The following is a 20,617-nucleotide window of genomic DNA, read 5'->3' on the forward strand; positions in this document are numbered from 1 at the left end:
TTTAGGAAAAGTTGCACATTAGAGTCAACCCCTTCCTTTTTTTTTTTTTTTTTTTTAAATCCAGTATTTAGGATAATATTTATGCTTAGTGTAAACATTCTGTGAATGAAGTAGACTCTTCGGTGGAATATATTAATATATTACTGTATATCCACATTTTCATGGAATGGTACTGTGGGAGACTGAGCAAACACTCTTTTGGCAACTTAGTAGAACAGCTTCTTAAAGGCTTTGCATGCTTGCTGCTTTAAGCTGCTTTTTTTTTTCTTTTCTTCCCTTTAGTGATTTCAGTAGTTTATATTGGAAAGAAAAACAATTACAACATGTGCCCTTACAAATACCAAAAGCACTGTAAGGATATTTGTCTTGACAGTGTTTATTGATTTGAAGTCATATTAGGAAATATTTAGACAATGAAAATTATCAAGAGATAATTTACCTTTCAATTATGATAAATAGATGTGATTGGTTGCCATTTGTGTTCTTTTGCAGAACTCTGATAAGAAAAGTGTTCAATTTGTATTTAAGCAAACAGTGAACGACGTTTGCAATCAACTAAAAATTCGTCTATCGAATTAGGGCTGAAAATTACTGTTAAAGAGTGTTGCAGTATGTCTGGTGGCTCCCTTTTCAGGACTAGGGCTTTCTCATGGAGTACAGTATGTTAATATTTACCTATATAACTAATCTGTTAACGGTTTTTGAAAAACCTTTCAAATTATTTGAATAATCTTCATATTTTCATTTAACCTATATGACTCTAATTTTTTTTCTGAGGAAATCATTTGGTTTTTGAGTTGTTTTCTCTTAATGTAAGAAAAATTGTATTTTTTTTACAAGTATCTTCAAACTGAATCTTTTATGCACCAAAGTTGGTCTTGAAAAGGAAAATAAAATCACTTTCTTGCTTGGTAAGCAAGAAGCCATATCGATTTTTTTTAACTTACAGAAATGGAAATATGTGTAACTTGTTAGTATTGTATTAAACAAATGTTGCATAGAGATAATAGAACATTGCTTGTAAATAATTCAGCAGATTTGTAATATATTTTTATATTTTGAAATGTACTGTAGATGTTTTCTAGAGGCATGAAAGTTAAATGTATATATTATGGTAGAAATAATATTGAAGGATATTGTAATTCACTAGTGCTGCCAGAGGAATTGTTAATAAAAGCACCTTCTTTAACAATAAATGTCTTTCACAGACTTAAGGGACTATCTACTACTGTTAATATCTATAAGAACAAAACACATTGAACATCCTTCCAGAAAGTCTTTGAGGGAGGACCTATACCCATAATAGAATTATGGCACTCATTTCTGACAGTGATCAAGAAATCAGTTATTTCCTTACTGTTGGAAGGACATTGTAAAGTATGTGGTTATATGCAGTGAAACTGCAGAAAATACTCCTGATTGAGGAGTTTTCACTTTACTACAGTGATATAAAAACCAGCAGTTTTTACACTAAATTTTTTAAAGAAATATTAGACAAAAATATAGAATTAAAACCTTTGGTTCCAAAATGGGAAAGGTTCCACGATACATAAATCATTTCTCATTTGCTTTAAAAAATTTAAAAGTGTAAAAATTATGAGAGACTTTATTCGTTAACAATGGGGTAAAGAGCTATATACATGAAAATGAGTCTTATAAAGCACTGCTACTATAAGACATTCTGGAATGGTTGTTTAATAAGGGTATTATCCATTTGATCTATAGCAATGTGATTTTATTTTTAAAAAGAAAAGCAGTGTGTTTTCTTTTTTTGTTGTTTTCTTTTGCTTAAGCACTTCATCAATTGCTTTATTCTGTATCTGCGAAGTAATCTGCAATCTCTTTTGTTCTTTTTAAAATTTGATTTGTTATAAAATTGCCAAATAGAAGTGTTTCAGATACATAGTTTGTACCTGTATTTTAATTTTATTGCCTCATGTTCTTGTAAGTCATTCTTAATTGACCAATGATTGTAGACCTTGCTTGAGTATTTTTTCTAATAAAACAAAGCAAATCACATTTAGCTTCAAATTGTAACAATTCAATTGAATTTTAAAATGACACCTGAAAAGATACATCTGATATTTTCTATATAGAGCACAGTAAATAAGTTTTTTCATTGTGTAGAAATACTTAGATGTCAAAACCAGATTTCGTGATCCTTGATTAACTTCTGAGTACTCAATGAATCATAATCCTTTTGCTGCTTATCTGATGTTGGTTTGATACTGTTGATTAACACACCAAAAAGAATATGGAATTGAAATGAGCTAGCTTTATAACTTGTATGTATACATATATACACATAACATCCAATTATGACTGGGTAATAAGTGTGAAAATTTTAATTTGTGGTTTTCATTTATTAATGTCTGCCCATCTGTGTTGTTGCTCCTACCTTCAAATATGACATATTTGTAATATGACACCTGAAATATTAAGTCTGTTGTCCAGAATTTATGTATTGTTCAGCATCAAGCAAACTACAGCTCACAAGCATACCCATTTATATGTTGTCTATGCCTGCTTTCTCCTGCAGTGGCAGAATTGAGTGGTGAGACCTTAGGTCCTGCAAGCCCCCAATTTTTACTACAGGTTGGCAATCCCTAATCCAAAAATCTGACATAAAAAATGCTCCAAAGTTCAAAACTTTCTGAGTGCTGACATCATGCCGCAAGTGGAAAATTCCACGCCTGACCTCATGTGACTGGTCATAGTCAGAACAATTAAGACTTTGTTTCATGCACAAAATTATTAAAACTGTTGTATAAAATTACCTTCAGTCTATGTGTATAAGGTGTATGTGAGATATAAATGAACTTTATGTTTAGTCTTGGATCGCATTTCTGAGTCTCATTATGTATATGCAGATACTCAAAAATCTGAAAAAATCAAAAATCTGAAATACTTCTGGTCCCAAGCATTTCGGATAAGGGATACTCAGCCTGTCTCTGGTCCTTTAAGAAAAAGTTTTCGATTCCTTTGTCTAGTTGACAAAAAGTTTGGAAACATAAACTTAGACCACACAACTTGCATTTTAATATGACAATGTTGATCTTGGTAATAAGCCAGTACATTAAATTTTAGTGAAAGCTGTTTCATGTATTTTACAGTAAATACTGCCATATTAGGTACCTACAACAAATGGTGGTTTTTGGAAACTTTTACATTGGGTTTTTAAAGTTATTAATAGTCCATCATGTCATCATTTGTGTTTCTGTATTTATTTTGCTAAGAACTAAATAAGATTTTGTACATCAGATTGTGTTTGAACCGTAAGGCACATCTGCTTTATCTAAAAGAATCTTAAGGTGCAAATAGTGTAAAATTTAAAATTTTTTATATTTCTAATAAACTTTTTATATATAAATGTTACCTAAAGTGGACACACGTTACTTCTGAATTTCACATGAAAGGAAATTAAAGATGGACAATAATTATCTCTCAATATTTTAAGATTTGTTTTACTAATTGAAAACAGTATGTCAGTAAATCTTTGGCCTTAGTGCTTTTTTCCCCCTTTTACACATTAATAAAATGTTTTAAATATGGTAATACTCTTAAAATGGTAGAATTTGCCACCGTTGTTTAAAGCATTTTTATTTTTTCTTTGAATTCTTAATTCATGGTGAACAGATGTTGGGTTCTTAAAATATAAAAATGAGAAAATATGTATTAAAAATACTTGATAGAGGGTTTTCTCTTTAATCACAACTTAAGAAACCTTTAATACCTCTGCATAAGTTCTCTGAAAGAACTTAAATTCTTAGTTTATATGAAAACTGATATGTATGTCTGTGTAACAAAGCCTGTTGGGTACAGGTCTACAAGGAGATACTTTGTTTCTAAAAAAGGAGTTAAATCGTGTCATCTGAATTTTTTTTTTGAGATAAGTGGACATTTTGGGGATTTTGGTTAAAACATATTTCTCTATTCTAAAAATTACAGAATATGTATTCATAAAAGGGAAGAAATTGTTAGAAAATTTCCTGTGTACATAGTTTGTTTTTAAATTAAAGAATCTTGTGACCTGGTGTAGGACATTTTGCATTTGTAACACTGCAGTTTTAATATATTTGCTTTTTTTTTTTAATTAGAATATGTTTAACATTTAATGGTTATGAGGCTCTGTAGCCTTAAAATGTTTTATAGTAGTAAAATGTATTATTTTCATCTTAAAAAACTAAATATTTACATTGCATAATTTATTTATTGAATCAAGTTTACATGGTCTAACACATGGTTCTGTTAATCTGAAAATTAAAAAGGATTTGTAAGCAGGTTAGAGCAGGAATTGCAACCCAGATTTTTTTTTTCTAGGTCAGAATTCTTTTCACTATACCAAACTGCTGCTCACAGTGTGAGAACATGAATGTACATTGTGATACCACTATAAAGTTGTGTCCAGTGTTTCTGCCACAGCCAGTCTCTAGCATGATCATTTATGGCACAAAATAGTCTGTAAAATTTGTTAAATGAGTATTATAGGTGAGTAATTTTTACAGTAAAATACTTTGGAGAATTAACAGTGATAAAACAGTAGTAGGGTTGAAGTGACCTGGCTTAAGCCACATTCTGTGATAGTGTCAGGTACCTTTTCATAAGAACCTTATATACGGATATAGTGGTCATGCCTGTAATCCCAACTACTTGGGAGGGTAAGAAGGGAGGATTGCTTGAGGCCAGGAGTTCCAGGCTACAGTGAGTTATGATTGGACCACTGCATTCCAGTCTGGGTGACACAGCGAGACCCCACCTCTTTATTTTTCGCTACGGAGTCTTGCTCTGTTGCTGAGGCTGGAGTGCAGTGGTGTGATCTCAGCTCACTGCAACCTCTGCTTCCGGCTTCAAGTGGTTCTTGTGACTCAGCCTCCCACGTAGCTGGGACTACAGGTGCGTGCCACCATGCCCAGCTAATTTTTATATTTTTTAGTAGAGACGGGGTTTTGCCATGTTGGCCAGCCTGGGCTTGAAATCCTTACCGCAGGTGATTCTCCCACCTCTGCCTCCCAAAGTGCTGGCATTACAGGCATGAGCCACTGTGCCTGGCCCCCGCCTGTTTAAACAACAACAAAAGTTCTAATAAAAGGAACTGTGCTTCAGTTTGTTTAGACATTCTTAGTGTAAAGGGTTATTGATGTTATGTTTTTACATATTGGATGTAATATTTTGGCTTACTTGATTTTATTTAAAAATATTCCTTTTTGTCAGTCCTGTTTTATGATGTAAATAACTTTTTTTTTTTTTTTTTTTTTTTGAGACAGATTCTTACTCTCTCGCCCAGGCTGTAGTGCAGTGGCGGGATTGTAGCTCGCTGCAGCTTCAAAACGCCTTGGGCTCAAGTGACCCTGTCGTGTTGGCCTCCCGAGTAGCTAGGCCTCCAGGCATGCACCACCACGCTGGCTTTTTTAATATATTGCCCAGGCTGGTCTTCAACTCATGGTATTACAGGTGTGAGCCGAGCCACTGCACCTGGCCCAACATTTTTTTTAAAAAAACACTATTTTGAAGGAGCTACGCAGTATTTGGTTTCCTGTTTTTTGAGATGGAATCTCTCTCTCTTGCTCAGGCTGGGGTGCAATGGCACAGTCTCTGCTCACTGCAGCTGCTGCCTCCCGGGTTCAAGCGATTGTCTTGCCTCACTCAGCCTCCTGAGTAGCTGGGATTACAGACGCACACCACCACGCCCGGCTAATTTTTGTATTTTTAGTAGAGACTGTTTCACCATGTTGGCCAGGCTGGTCTGGAACTCCTGACATTGTGATCCATCCACCTCAGCCTCCCAAAGTGCTGGGATTACAGGCATGAGCCACCATGCCTGGCCAGTTTCTTTCTCCCTTCCTCCATCTTTCCCTCCCTCCCTTCCTTCCCTCCCTCCCTCCCTTGTTCCGTCTTTCTCTCTCTCCTTCCTTCCTTTTTCTTTCTCTCTTTCTTCCTTTTTCTCTCTCTTTCTCTCTCTCTTCTCTCTCTCTTTTTTATTTTAAACAGAGTTTCACTCTTTTGACCAGGCTGGAGTGCAGTGGCACAATCTTGGCTCACTGCAACCTCCACTTCCCAGGTTCAAGCAATTCTCTTGCCTTTGCCTCCGAGTAGCTGGGATTACAGGCACGTGCTACCATGCCGGGCTGATTTTTGTATTTTTAGTAGAGACTGGGTTTCGCCAGGATGGTCTTGAACACCTGACCTCAGGTGGTTTGCGCCCCTCCGTCTCCCAAAGTGCTGGGATTACAGGCGTGAGCCACCGTGCTCGGCCTGGTTTCTTTATTTGAATGTTTTGTCTTGATCCCAGAGCGTTGCTGCTTTCAGAGGTCCTTTTTTCCTCTTCAGTGTTCAGATGCTTCTGCTGAAGAATACCTATGTTTAACTAGTCTTTATTATGAAATTGCAGTGAACTTACGTATTTCTGTTGAAAACTGAATTTATATTTGGATGCCTAATGCATCTTGTGTGTACATAAGATTATTATGTTTTGGGGGCCTTTTTTGGTTAGAAAAACTTTTTAGAGGAAGGTGTGTAGCTAGGAAATAGTAATAGATTGTAAAACTGTGATGGCTTACTCTTGAGAGCTGGGCTCAGTGCAAGTAGTTTAGTATAGATGTCATCGAGCATTGCAGGAGAATGGGTCATAAGGTTCCCAGCTTGTATCTGCTTGAATTTCATAAATTAAAAGAGAGCCTAGTTATTTTTTTAATGCCCGTAAAGTAAATGTCAGTCTTTGTAGAAGTTAGCTTATTTAAATTTCAGACTTTTGAATTCTTACGTGACCTCCACAAATCTGAAAGATCTGATTTCTTTTTAAATGTAATTTCATAAGTCAGCAGTTTTTTCAGAATTTGTCCTAAGGATCAATAGTATTTTTTAAAGTAACTTTTTATATTAAGTTATAATGACCAAATTGAAGAAATCACTTATAGAAAGTAGGAACAAAATGGAAGTCTTTACTTTCAGTTAACCACACCTTCCTGGTCTCCTGATTAATATTTTTCTTTTGTGCTTTTTAAAATTGTTTAACACTCAGTTCTATGGTTTGGCCTTTTTTTTTTTCTTTCTTTCTTTTTTTTTTTTGAGACATTCTTGCTCTGTCGCCCAGTCTGACTCGGCTGTGGCTCGATCTCGGCTCACTGTACTCTCCGCCTCCTGGGTTCACAAAATTCTCATACCTCAGCCTCCCGAGTAGCTGGGACTACAGGCACGGCTTACTCAGGGCGCTCACATAGATCTTTCTTCCTTTCCTTTCCCTTTCCCTCTTTCCCTTTCCCTTTCCTTTTCCTTTTCCCTTCCCCTCATTTCCTTTCCTTTTTTTTTTTTTTTTAAAAAAAAGATACTGTCACCCAGGCTGGAGTGCAGTGGCATGAATATGACTCATTGCAACCTCCACTTCCCTCATTTAAGTGATTCTCCTGCCTCAGCCTCCTGTGCCTTAGCTGGGATTATGGGCATGTGTCACCATGCCCAGCTAATTTTTGTGTTTTTGGTAGAGATGAAGTTTCACCATGTTGCCAGGCTGGACTTGAACTCCTGACTTCAGATGATCCTCCCGCCTTGGCCTCCCGAAGTGCTGGGATTATAGGGGTGAGCCACCACGCCTGGCCTGAAAATATACTTTGAATGATATTTGTGTAGTTTAATTTCCTTGAAGACACTGTTAACTGACTTAAAGAATTTTGTTCATTATAAGTTGTGAGTTGCATTATAAGTTTTGGCATTGCCAAAATGTTTTCCTTAAAAGGTGATACCAACATAAACTTCCATCGACTGAGTGTGAGTAAATATTGTTGCTCACACTGTGTTACTATTACTCTAGTCTAAGGTGGACAAATGACATAAGTATCTTTCAGTCCATTTAAGTTGTACAGTTAGATGAGTTTTGACAGATGTATATGTAATCACCAAACAAGATACAGAACATTTCCATCACCTTGCATAGGTTCCCCCATGCTTCCTTCCTTTGATCCTCAGCCCCAGGCAACCACTGATCTACTGTGTGGCACTATAGATTGGTTGCATTTTCTAGAATTTTATATAAATGGAATAATAACTGTATACTCTTGTGTATGTTTTCCAGCATAAATGATTTTGGTTGAAATGCATCACTAATACTGTAAAAAATATTTGCATTTTTTACTTCTCCAGTGATATTGAACATATTTTTTTCTGTAGCTTTTAGTTATTTATACTTGAAGTAGATACTGGAGACACTAAAAATTATCTAAACTCTTCTGACTTCAGATTGCCCTTTAAGATTTACTAAATAAATAAAAAAGAGTTCTTGTTCTGGAGTATGGCTGGGCAGCATTAAAGACATTAAGGCAGCTTAAAAATGAATTTTTGTCTGTTTAATCAGTTTCAATTTATTATCAGTTTTTAAGGTATTTATGTGGCTTATGATGGGGGTCTTTATGTTTCTATGTGCTGGAGATGTTAAAACAAGTATAATTTGTTACTGTTATACTAGCAATGTTATCAAGTCAACTTTTAGCCTACAAAATAAAAATCCTATTAATAGAAAGCAAAATCTTAGAGGACTTGGAAATACATTTAAAAACTTTCCAGAAAGATAATCCTCAGACTACCCAAATGGTATAAATTGAAATATACATAGAAAAATGTACCCATTCAATATCAAGCATCCGCAAATTGCAAGGCACTGTTCTAGATGCTACAGATTCAGCAGTGGAGAAAATAAACATTCTTGATCTCACGACCTTAGAATTGTGTGTATGAGAGATGGCAGACAATATGCAAGTGAGTGAAACATGTATGGTGTAAATGCTATGAAGAAAAAATGGGGACAGGGATAGGGGAAGTGAATTTGTGATAGAATTTTAAGTAGGGTGCTTGGTAAGGCCTTACTGAGCAAAGCCCTGAAGGAGCTGAGTGAGAATACATGCAGGTATCTGAGAGTAGAGAACCCCCAGCTAAGAGAACAGCAACTATAAAGCCCCTTGAAGCAAGAGCATTTATTAAAATGCTTTATGCTTGCTGTTCTCTTATACTGTTCCAAGCATGATTACAGGTGTTGGAGGTGCTGCACTGAACAAAACGTTAAAATACAATTCCACCTTTTTGGAGCTTAACATTTCATCATGCTTGGTGTGTTTGTAAAGCTGAGGTTGATGTGAAGAGACTGAGGAGGTGGAAAGCCTTAGGAGAGTTTTGAGGAGAGAAAGGTTATGATCTGAACTATGTCTTAAAAGGATCACTGATTACTCTGAAGAATTAACTAATAATGGGAGCAAAGGCAGAAACAGGAAGAGCAATAAAAAGTCTCTTATTTTTAAGTCATTGATTTTTTAATCAGTGGCTTGAACCAGAATGGATGGTGGTAAATAATGGTTGGTTTTGCTGTGAACCTAAAACTGCTGTAAAAAAAAAAAAAAAAAAAAAAAGCGATTTGGATTTGGATTTTCATTTGAAGGTAGATTTGTTGATAGCATGGTTATAGTATGAGAGAGTCAGGGTGGACTGCAGCGTTTATGGCTTAAACTACTGGTAGGATGGAACTGCTGTGAGATAGTAATAGCAAGGACTGCAGTGTGGAGCAGGTTTGGGGAGGGATGAGTTTCGGAATTAAGCTTTGAATGTTTTGGGATGCTTATTAGATATCCAAGTGGGGGGGTATCATGAGTCAGAGATGTATAATGGAAATGATGTCAGGAAGGCTGAGGATGTAATTTATATATATTTTTGAAATCTGTGGTAAGTCATTACACATGCATAAAGGTAAGTTTATCATTTCACCTCCAGTGAACAGTTCTAACTGCTTGGGATCAGCTTGAACCAAGAGCAGGACGCTGGACACTTGAGTTGCAAGCAGTATGGATTTAACCTAAGACCTAGTAGAAATATACTTTTGATAAGCTTATCAGCTGCCAAGTGGTGGTCAGGAATGATTGGTCCATGGTTCAAGTTGCTGGTGATTTAAAAAAAAAAAATTAGAAACAGAAAGAAAACTGCTTAGCTTTTATTTCCTGTGTACTGAATACCAATTTAAATCAGCCATCCTGCCAGGCGCAGTGGCTCATGCCTGTAATCCCAACACTTTGGGAGGCTGAGATGGGTGGATTACTTGAGGTCAGAAGTTCGAGACCAGCCTGGCCAACATGGTGAAACCGCGTCTCTACTAAAAAATAAAAAAATTAGGCTGGGCGCGGTGGCTCACGCCTATAATCCCAGCACTTTGAGAGGCTGAGGCAGGGGGATCCGCACTTTGAGTGGTTTACAGGTGCCTGCCACCACGCCAGGCATGGTGGTATTTCTATTTTTATTATTTTTTTGAGACAGAATCTCACTCTGTCGCCCAGGCTAGAGTGCAGTGGCGCAATTTCAGCTCACTGCAACCTCCGCTTCCCGGGTTCAAATGATTCTCCTGCCTCAGGCTCCTGAGTAGCTGGGATTACAGGCATGCACCACCATGCTCGGCTAATTTTGTATTTTTAGTAGAGACAGGGTTTCTCCATGTTGGTCAGGCTGGTCTCCTACTCCCCATCTCAGGTGATTGGCCTGCCTTGGCCTCCCAAAGTGCTGGGATTACAGGCATGAGCCACTGCACCCGGCTAGCAGGAAGTGATTTTTCAAAAGATGTAGGAAGAATAAGGTGAAATTTGCAAGAGGAAACAGGAAGTGTAAAAAAATATAAAAAGTTTACCACAATTTTATGAATTTTTAGTACCCAGCATATACTTGGTACTTGGGATATAAATGAGTAAGGTGTTTTGTTCACACTTTCCAGATGTGGGCGCAGGAAGAGCATAGTGACATTAGCGTAATTTCTATACAGTATGAAGTGCCCTGTTGGAGGTACGCCTGGAGTAATGTGGAAGCACAGAGAGCACTTGACCCACCTCTAGAGCATTCAGGCAGGCTCACCTCAGAGGTTACCTTTGAAGTAATACCTGGGACTTAGTGATGGAGAATGGAGGGGAAGATGGAGGGGTTTAAGACAGGGATTTCTGTGGCTGTAGAGTGGAACAACAGCTTTGTGTCTAGGTGACGGCCAGGAGTGGTGGGAGCTAAGTCTGAAGAGGTAGAGGACCAGTTGTCGAGGGCCTTGTGTTCCATAAGCTAGAGCTTGGGCTTTATGTGAAAGATTTACTGGTAAGATAACTGCTTTGATGTACCTACGTGACTGGTGATGGGGAAACTAGCCCAAAGGCTGCTGTTCTGCCCTGCTCCCCAGTGAGGGAAAAACATAAAATAAATCACTTTTTGAAAACATTCAAGACTTACTGAAGAGTAAGATTTGAAAATATTAGAATTCATTACTGGGGGAATTAATTTTTTTTAACAGTTCTTAATAAAATATGTTACCTATTAAATCAGTTCCAACTTCCTTGGGTATCGTGGGGGGTACCTGAACTTACTCATGAAGGTGGTGGCCTTTCTGGCTGTGTATTTGGTCTTATAGTGGCCATGTATGTTTTCTTTCTATGTGGGATGTTAAAGTACTAGAATAGCAGTGCTAGAATAAATTTCCCATTTTATCTTTGTGAGAAGTAATAAAACACCAAAAACATCCTTAAAACACTAAAATATACAAAAATTATGGTATGCCATTATGGTATGTCATATTCAAACTGGTAGAGAAGTCCAGCCTACACCTATTTCCAAATTGGGGGAAAGTAGGCTCATTAACATGGGACTGAGCCAACAATTATTTTTTTCCTCCAGCATGATGGATGGCTTATTTTGTGACATTGTGTAGATTGTGTAGGAACTTAGCAACATAGGAGATATTTCCTGAAATAGAGAATGACATTTGGCATAGAGAGTTAGTTGATATTTACTGTTTATAAGGAAATTTGAACATTAGACATGTATTCCAAGCAGATTGTACAAACAGGAAATAATTGATTTTTTTTTTTTTGCCAGAAAAGGGAAAAAGTGAAAGTACAGAAATGAATCATATAACAAATATATGTGTACCAGGCACTTCCTGTGGCTGGGAATATGGACTAGCAGGCCTGCATTGGATACTTGATTATGAAGATTAGAGGTTGAGATACTTCTAGAACCCTGTTTCTGGGATTGTTTCATCCATCTCTTGGAAAAAATATAAAACTATTAGTTTGGTATCTTACCTTTTAATCTTCTCCCACCCCTAATTCAAAAAGGTTTCATGATACAGCAAGATAACAATTTAAAAAATGAATAGAAATAAGAGAGGAAAAATTTTAAAGTCAGGCGCAGCTGGAGTGATCTCTACCAAATGCATGCTCTTAAATTTTATATGCTTATCAGAGGTTGGCCATAAACTTGCTAGCTTTGAACTAATTTATGAAGGAGTGCATGAGGATGTTGGAAGATTCATAGCATTTATAACTGGGTAGTAAGCATTTAGAATTAGCTGGACAGTGGGCTAGGGGAATTTGTTTAGCCTTCACATTTAGTCCTTACAGTTAATGTATGAAATGTGGGTCTTACTATTTTTGTTTTACAAATGAGATACTTGGGTAACTTGTCCAAGACATACAGTCAGCAACAGTTCTGCTTGACTGTAAATCCAGAAATCTTACTAATGTGCCACTTTGATAAATAGTTAATTGAATGTATTTTGCGAGGCTGTGTTAAAAGAATAAGCATCTTTGAAAGAAAGTATATTAATCAGTGTCATACACATTCTAACCAAGCTTTGCTTATCTCTCTGCATGCTTTGAAACTACTTCCAGTTGTTATGCAACTGATTGCCTAGGGATTGAAATGACTTTTAGTTGATGACGAACAACAAGATAAATATGTTGCAAAATCATTAAAAATACTTCACCTTCACTGATTCCTTCTCTACTGCTCTTTTTTCCTTTATATAGACCTGAGTTTCTCACCTGTATCATTATCCTTCTCTCTGAGAAACTTCTTTTAATATTTGTTGCAAGGCAAGACTACCGGCAACACATTCCCTCAAATTTTGTTTGAGAAGGTCTTTATTTCTCCATAATTTTTGAAGGATAATTTCACAGGATATAGGATTCTAGATTGGTGGGGTTTTTTTTTTTTTTCCCTCTCTCAACACTTTAAGCATCTCACTCTCTTCTTGCTTACATGTTTTCTGAAAAGGATGATGTTATTCTTATCCTTGGTGCTCTGTAGATAAGGTGGGTTTTTTCCTCTAGCTCTTTCCAAGATTTTTCTTTATCTTTGATTTTCTGCAGTTTGAATATGAAATGCCTACTTGCAAGTTTTTTGCGTTTATCCTGCTTGGTGTTCTCTGAGCTTCCTAGATTTGTGGTTGGTTGTCTGATATTAATTTTAGGAAATTATCAGTTATTATTGCTTCATATATTTCCTTTGTTCTTCTGTCTCTCCTTGTATTCCCATTACATGTATTTTACACATTTTTAATTAGGTTGGTGCAAAAGTAATTGTGGTTTTTGCCATTACTTTGAATGCCACTTTGCCATTACTTTGAATCCCACTTCTTGGATATTCTGTTTCCTTTTCCTTTTCCCTTTTCCGTTCTCCCCCTGCCCCTGCCCCACTTTCTTTTTCTTTGCAGTTTTGGAAGTTTCTTTTGACATATCCTCAAGTTCAGAGATTTTTTCCTCACCTGTGTCCAGTCTCCTAATGAACCCATGAAAAGCATTCTTTATTTCTATTACAGTGTTTTTTGCTTTCTAGCATTTTTTTCTTTCTTAGAATTTCCATTTTTCTGCTTATATTACCCATCTGTTCTTGCACATTGTTTCCTTTTTTCATAAGAGCCCTTAGCATATTAATTATAATTATTTTAAATTCTTATCTGATAATTCCAATGTCTCTGCTATATCTGAGTCTGGTTCTGGTGCTTGTTGTGTTTCTTAAAAAATTGTGGTTTTTGGCTGGATGTGGTGGCTCACACCTGTAATTCCAGCACTTTGGGAGGCTGAGGCAGGTGGATCACCTGAGGTCAGGAGTTCAAGACCAGCCTGACCAACGTGGTGAAACCCTGTTTCTACAAAAATGCAAAAATTAGGCATGATGGCGGGTGCCTGTAATCCCAGCTACTTGGGAGACTGAGGTGGGAGAATTGTTTGAACCCAGGAGGCAGAGGTTGCAGTGAGCCGACATCCCGCCATTGCACTCCAGCCTGGGCAACAGAGCGACGCTCTGCCTTAAAAAAACAAAACAAAACAATAAACAAAAAACTGGTTTTTGCCTTTTGGTTTGCCTTGTACTTTTTTGTTGAAAGGTGGACATTTGTTGAAAGGTGGTCATAAATAGGCTCTTAATAAAGTGGTGGTGAAGTGTTGGGGATGAGGAAGCATTCTATAGTCCTACAATTATGTCTCAGTCTTTTAGTGAACTTGTGCCCCTGGGGCTGTGACCTTTACAAGTGCTTTTCAGTTTTTCCCCCTCTTTAATTGGGATAGGATGACTAGAGGGGGCTGTGGTTTAGATGGCTGAGTTTCAGTGTTCCCATCTATAGGACCTTTCCCAAATTAGTTGGTCTCTGATAAAACGTTAGTAAGTTAAGCTCTGGTTAAATAGTTTCCCTTAAAGAATTTTTTTTCTTTGAGGGCAGGCCTTATTAAGAACAGAATGCTCCGGGTATATTCCAAATGGCTGGTTTTCTCATCCCCCTGCTGAAAATGTGTGGGTTTTTTTTTTCTGTCTTCACTGTGAGAACCTGGTAGAAGTTCTGGAGATGAACTCACAAAAGTATGTGGGCAGAGGGGGATGGTAGGCACTAAGACTGGGCCCTTTGGATTTTTAAACTTTTAGACTTGTCCACATTGAGCCTCCAGCAATTTGACAGATTTAAGAAGAGTTGTTGCTGGACGTGGTGGTTCTCGCCTGTAATCCCAGCACTTTGAGAGGCAGAGGTGGGTGGGTTGCTTGAGTTCATGAGTTCCAGAGCAGCCTGGGCAACATGGCAAAACCCTGTGTCTACAAAAAAAAATAAAAGAATTAGTCAGGTGTGGTGGCATGTGCCTGTAGTCCCAACTACTCAGAAGGCTGAGGTGGGAGGATGGCTTGAGCCTGGGAGATAGAGCTTGCAGTAAGCCAAGATTGTGCCACTGTACTCCAGCCTGGACAATAGAGCCAGGCCTTGTCTCAAAAGACACAAAAAGAGTTATTGATTTTCGGCTCAGTTTTTTACTTGCTGGGATGGATTGATGACTTCCAGGCTCCTTACATGCTGGACTGGGAGCTGGAAGTTCACACCATTAGAAATAAACAGTAGTTTGTTAACATCCATTGCCGTGGCTTCACTAGTGTGAATGAGAGTTAAGCAGATACAAGGATCAGGGATGTATTCTCAGACTGTATGTTATGCAATTTATATCAGCTTAGATTAAGCATTCTCGGGCAAAATTAAAGTACAGTATTTCTGTTTTTATGATTGTTTCCCACTCTGTTTAAAATGCAGGAACTCGAAGAAGGAGGAGGAATCAAATGAGGAAAAAGGAGAAATCAGTTATCTTAAGCAGTTTGAGCTGCTAACAAAGTAGCATAGACTGGGTGGCTTATAAACAACAGAAATGTATTTCTCAGTTCTGTAGATTGAAACTCTGAGATCAGGGTGTCAGTATACCCAGGTTCCGGAGAATGTCCTCTTTCAGGCTGTCTTGAGACTGCTGTCTTCTTGTTGTCTCACATTCTAAAAAGCTTATGGGAGGAGAGCTGTCTGGGGGTGTCTTTCATGACACTAATCCTATTCATGAGGGCTTTACCCTCATGATGCCTCCCAAAGGCCCCAGGAGGGCCTTACTATCTTATTACTATTACATTGTGGGTTAGGATTTCAACATGGCTTTTGGGGAACTCAAACAGTCAATATCATCCCACCCCTCCTCCACAATTCATGTTCTTGTGTGCAAAATACATTAATTCCGCCCAGCAACCTCAAATGTCTTAACTCATTCCAGCATCAGTTCTAAACTCTAAAATCCAAAGTCTTGTCTAAATTAGATGGTAATCAGGTGGTAATGTCGGAGCAGCGACCTGAAGAGCATGAGGGAGCTCCCTGAAGAGCATGAGGGAGCCCATGCCTGGGCTACATGGCAGAGTGTGTTCCAGGCAGGTGGTGCGAGCGCAGAGGCCTGAAGCATGGGGGCGGGGGGCAGGGGCGGTGGCTGGTGGTATGGCTGGAACACAGCGAGGCACGACTAGGGGCACACCATGAAGGGCAGGGGTTGGCGAAACTTCTCTGCAAACTTTTTTTTGTAAAAATGTATTTTTTTTATTTTTTATTTTTTGCCAGGTATGGCTGGCGGGTAGGTTGTAAAAGGGGTCTGTCTCCACTACTCATCTCTGTCGTAGTGGGAAAGCAGCCATAGATGTTATATAGAAAAATGGGCATGGCTGCATTCCAGTAAAAGTTATATTTACAAAAGTAGAGAGTGAGCCAGATTTGGCACATTGGCCATGGTTAGCTGCTTGCCGATATAGGGGCTCATAAGCCATTGGAAAGCACCTTGGATTTTATTCTAAATATGATGGAAGTTTTTGGAGGGTTATGAACAAGTGAGTGAAATGATAGGATTTCTTTTAAAAGGATTCAGGCCAGGCAGAGTGGCTCACACCTGTAATCCCAGTACTTTGGGAGGCCAAGGCAGGAGGATCACTTGAGGCCAGGAGGGTTTTTTGTTTGTGTTTTGAGATGGAGACTCACTCTGTCCTTCAGGCTGGAGTGCAATGGTGCTATCTCAGTTCACTGCAACCTCTGCCTCCTGGGTTCAAGCGATTCTCCTGCCTCAGCCTCCTGAGTAGCTGGGATTACAGGTGCACATCACCATGCCTGGCTAATTTTTTTTTTTTTTTTCCAGTAGATACAGAGTTTTGCCATGTTGGCCAGGCTGGTCTCGAACTCCTGATCTCAGGTGATCCACCTGCCTCGGCCTCCCAAAGGGCTGGGATTACAGACATGAGCCACCGTGCCCAGCCAAGGCTAGGGGTCTGAGACTGCAGTGGGCCATGATTGTGCCACTGGACTCCAGCCTGGGTGACAGAGCGAGACCCTGTCTCAAAAAAAAAAAAAACCCAAAACCAACAAAGGATTACAGGTTGCTTTATGGAGAACAGAACATATCCTCCACACAAATGGAAAGAAGAAAAGCTATTTGGGGTTTCATATGAATCTAGGAAAAAGACCATGGTGACTTGGACTCAGGTAGTAGCAATGGAGTTGGCAAGAAGGGGTAACAGTAGGTGTATTCGAGATGAAGTGCGTGTGTATGGGCTAGCTAAATATGATGCTAGTATTAGTGCAACTGAGTGAAAGATGGAGCATCTTACTAGGTTAGAAAAGACTTTACAAGAATGAGCTTTGGTGGAGAAATTGAGTTTGGTTAAGTTTGAGATGCCTATTAAGCATCTAAGTGACAAAATGGAGCATGCAGTGGAGTGTATTCCAGTCTCCTGTCTTTCAGAGAAAGAGGAGAAGGTATGAAAAATAATGATCTGGAAGAGTGAATGGAATAAGGAAATCTAACTGAAATATTGGACAGTTCTGAAATAACACATGAGGTTTGCTGTCAAATTTAGAGTGAGAGCAAATACCATTGTATGTTTTCCCCTAGTTATAGTGAGCTGTGTGGGTACAGGTATGGAGTAGGTGGAGAGCTGGGTTTAACTGAAACTGAGGTTTTATTAGGCAGATAGAGTGAAGGGAAAGAGGTCCCAGGAAAATATGTGGTTTGTACCAATTTGGATGAGGAAGGAAGTGAGGTCGTGATAGTGAGACTGTGAAAGATTGAGAGATCTTAGGTACTGATGGGGTTGAAGAATTGCTGGACTTATTGTTACTAGAGGAAGTGAAATGGAAAGTCAGAAGTTTGGTCAGAGATGCTTAGAATTAAGTTTTGCTCATGATACATCAATTGCCAGCACAAAGATCCAACATATTACCATGAGAATGGGTGATGGTGGGGCACTGAGGCTGTGATCAATGGATTTAAGGGAGTTGAGTAACTGAGAGGTCAGAGTGTGGCATTAATCCCCTTAACATGCATTTCAGAATCAGCAAAAATGATTGTAAGAGTTGTAGAGATCAACACACGAAGCTTGGAACCAAGTGTAAAATCTTCAGTGAATATGAATGATGGGGAGTGAGCAGGAAGATGGTTGTAAATGCTAATTCCAAGCGGCCTTGTGACTTTAGGCCAAGTCACTTAACCACTCAGGTGTCCATTTCCTTGTGTGTATAAATGATGAGTGAAGACCCAGTTTTTAAACCTGAAAACCTAGACTGTAGTAGGTATTGGAGGAAGCAAGAGTGGGTTGGGAAGGGAAAGACGGGATTTTCCTCTAGTGCTGTGATTACCTCTGCTCATTATTTACCTCTGGCATCAGTTTAATAAACTCTGATCCAGGATGTTCTTCAGTGGCACAGTCACAAAGTTATCACCAAGGTCAAAAGACTACTTGGCAAAATCATATATACATTTCTGTTATTATAACCAGCTGTTGTATCCCATGTTAAATTTGTCTATATTATTTGGTCTTTAATGTTGTATTTTAGCAGATCTTTACTAAATTAAGTGAATGTAGTGAAGACTTTCTAAAATAGCTATTTTTAAGAATGTACTGATCACCCTTTATGCAAATATGGCATGATAAAAGTAGAAAGTAGTGGTAGTAATTCTGCATATTAAGCTTAAAGTGTGGGGCATTTACTATATTTTTTAATGCAAATAATTCTAATGGTTATAAAGTCAGTTGTTAAGGATATTGTAATCGATTGATCAAGCAGTGTGTGTTTTAGCTAAGGTTTATTTATAACAGGATATGATAGTAGGAAAATGAATCCATTTCTGATGAGATTTTTGCAATTTGTCCTTCACTCTTTAGAAAAGATCGCAATCTCAGATATAAAGTATTTCTTCCTTTAAGTAGCTTCTAAAAAGTGATCTCTAGCTGGGTGTGGTGACTCATGCCTGTAATCCCAGCACTTTTGGAGGCTGAGACAGGTGGATCACCTGAGGTCAGGAGTTTGAGACCAGCCTGGCAAACATGGTGAAACCCTGTGTCGGGTGTTCTTGGGGGGTGTTGCTTGAGCCCAGAAAGTCGAGAATGCAGTGAGCCACGATCACATCACTGAACTCCAGCCTGATCAACAGAGCAAGACCCTGTCTCAAAAAAGAAAAGAAAAGAAAAGAAAAAACTGTATAAAAGTAACAAAAGTTAGACAAATATTTTTTGCAACATGTGACAGAAAAAAAGGATTAACACACTTACATAGGGCCGGGCGCGGTGGCTCATGCCTATAATGCCAGCACTTTGGAAGGCCAAGGTGGGTGGATCACCTGAGGTCAGGAGTTTGAGAACAGTCTGACCAACATGGTGAAACCCTGTCTCTTACTAAAAATACAAAAATTAGCTGGGCGTGGTGGTGGGTGCCTGTAATCCCAGCTACTCAGGAGGCTGAAGCAGGGGAATTGCTTGAACCCGGGAAGCAGAGGTTGCAGTGAGCTGAGAGTGCGCCATTGCACTCCAGCCTGGGCAACAGAGCAAGACTCTGTCTCAAAAAAAAAAAAAAAGAAGAAATACACTTACATAGATGAATAATAAAACCAGGCACGGTGGTTCATGCCTGTAGTCTTAGCACTTTGGGAGGCTGAGGCAGGAGGATGACTAGAGCTCAGGCGTTCATGACCAGCCTGGGCAACAATGAGATCTTGTCTCTATAAAAAAATTTTAAAAAATAGCCACACGTGGTGGCACGCACCTGTAATCCCAGCTACTCAGGAGGCTGAGGTGGAAGGATTGCTTAAACCCAGCAGGAGGAGGCATATATATATATATGTAATTGGCCAATAAACAATATATCCAGCCTTTGTTGTAATAAACGTAAATTTTAAAAATGAACTGCCCTTTTTACCTATCGATTTTTCTCTTTAATGGTAATATTCAGGGTTGGAAAGGAACTTAAAACAATGCTGCAGAACGTTTCTAGAAAGGAAATAACAAAAGACACTAAAGACTGAAAAATGTTTCTCCTCTGATTAAATATTTTTCATTGTAGGAAATTAAATAAATACAAATACAAGGATGTTTATTAAATCTTTATTGATACTGGGAGACACTGGAAACTATAATATTCAACAATAGGGAACTGGCTAACTATAGCACACACACACACTGGAACACCTCATGGGTATCGGGAGTCCAGTGACGTGCGGATGCTTAACACATTATATGTTATGAAACCAATCAGGGAGAAAAAATCTTGTCTGTACATAAAAGGAAATATCCTAATATATCACATACTAATAACGTTTATTATTAAAACGTGATTATACTTTTTTTTTTTTTTTTTTGAGACAGAGTCTTGTTCTGTTGCCCAGGCTGGGGTGCCCCATCACTGCTGTCTGCAACCTCTGCCTCCTAAATTGCTAGGATTACAGGTGTGAGCCACCGCACCTGGCCATCTTTATGTGTTTCTATGCATAGAGTTTTGTTTGTTTGTTTGTTTATAAAGAGGGTCTCACTCTGTCACACAGACTGGAGTGCAGTGGTGCAAACACAGCTCACTGCCTTCTCTACCTCCTGGGCTTAAGTGGTCCTCCTGCTTCAGCCTCCAGTGTCGCTGGTACCACAGGCATGCACCACCACACTTGGCTAATTTTTTTATAATTTTAAAGGCAGGCTCTTATTTTGTTGCCCAAGCTGGTCTCGAACTCCTAGGATCAAGCAATCC

The 20,617-nt window shown here is 38.5% G+C and overlaps 1 protein-coding gene across 6 annotated transcripts in view; it reads left to right on the forward strand.

The window, feature by feature from the left end:
• Positions 1-20,617, forward strand: part of AEBP2 (AE binding protein 2) — a 114,532-nt gene that overhangs the window by 79,614 nt on the left and 14,301 nt on the right. For 3 of the 6 annotated variants that reach the window (XM_009424934.5, XM_009424935.5, XM_009424936.4), the window contains one exon: positions 493-2,838. The exons of the other annotated variants lie outside the window; for them this stretch is intronic. In XM_009424934.5, coding sequence (XP_009423209.4) covers positions 493-538 — 46 coding nt within the window. In that variant the 3' untranslated portion in view covers positions 539-2,838. Of the gene's footprint in view, positions 1-492; positions 2,839-20,617 lie in introns of those variants that run through there. 6 annotated transcript variants of the gene reach the window in all.

This window comes from Pan troglodytes, chromosome 10 (assembly GCF_028858775.2).
Source record: "Pan troglodytes isolate AG18354 chromosome 10, NHGRI_mPanTro3-v2.0_pri, whole genome shotgun sequence".
NCBI classification, from domain to species: Eukaryota; Metazoa; Chordata; class Mammalia; order Primates; family Hominidae; genus Pan; species Pan troglodytes.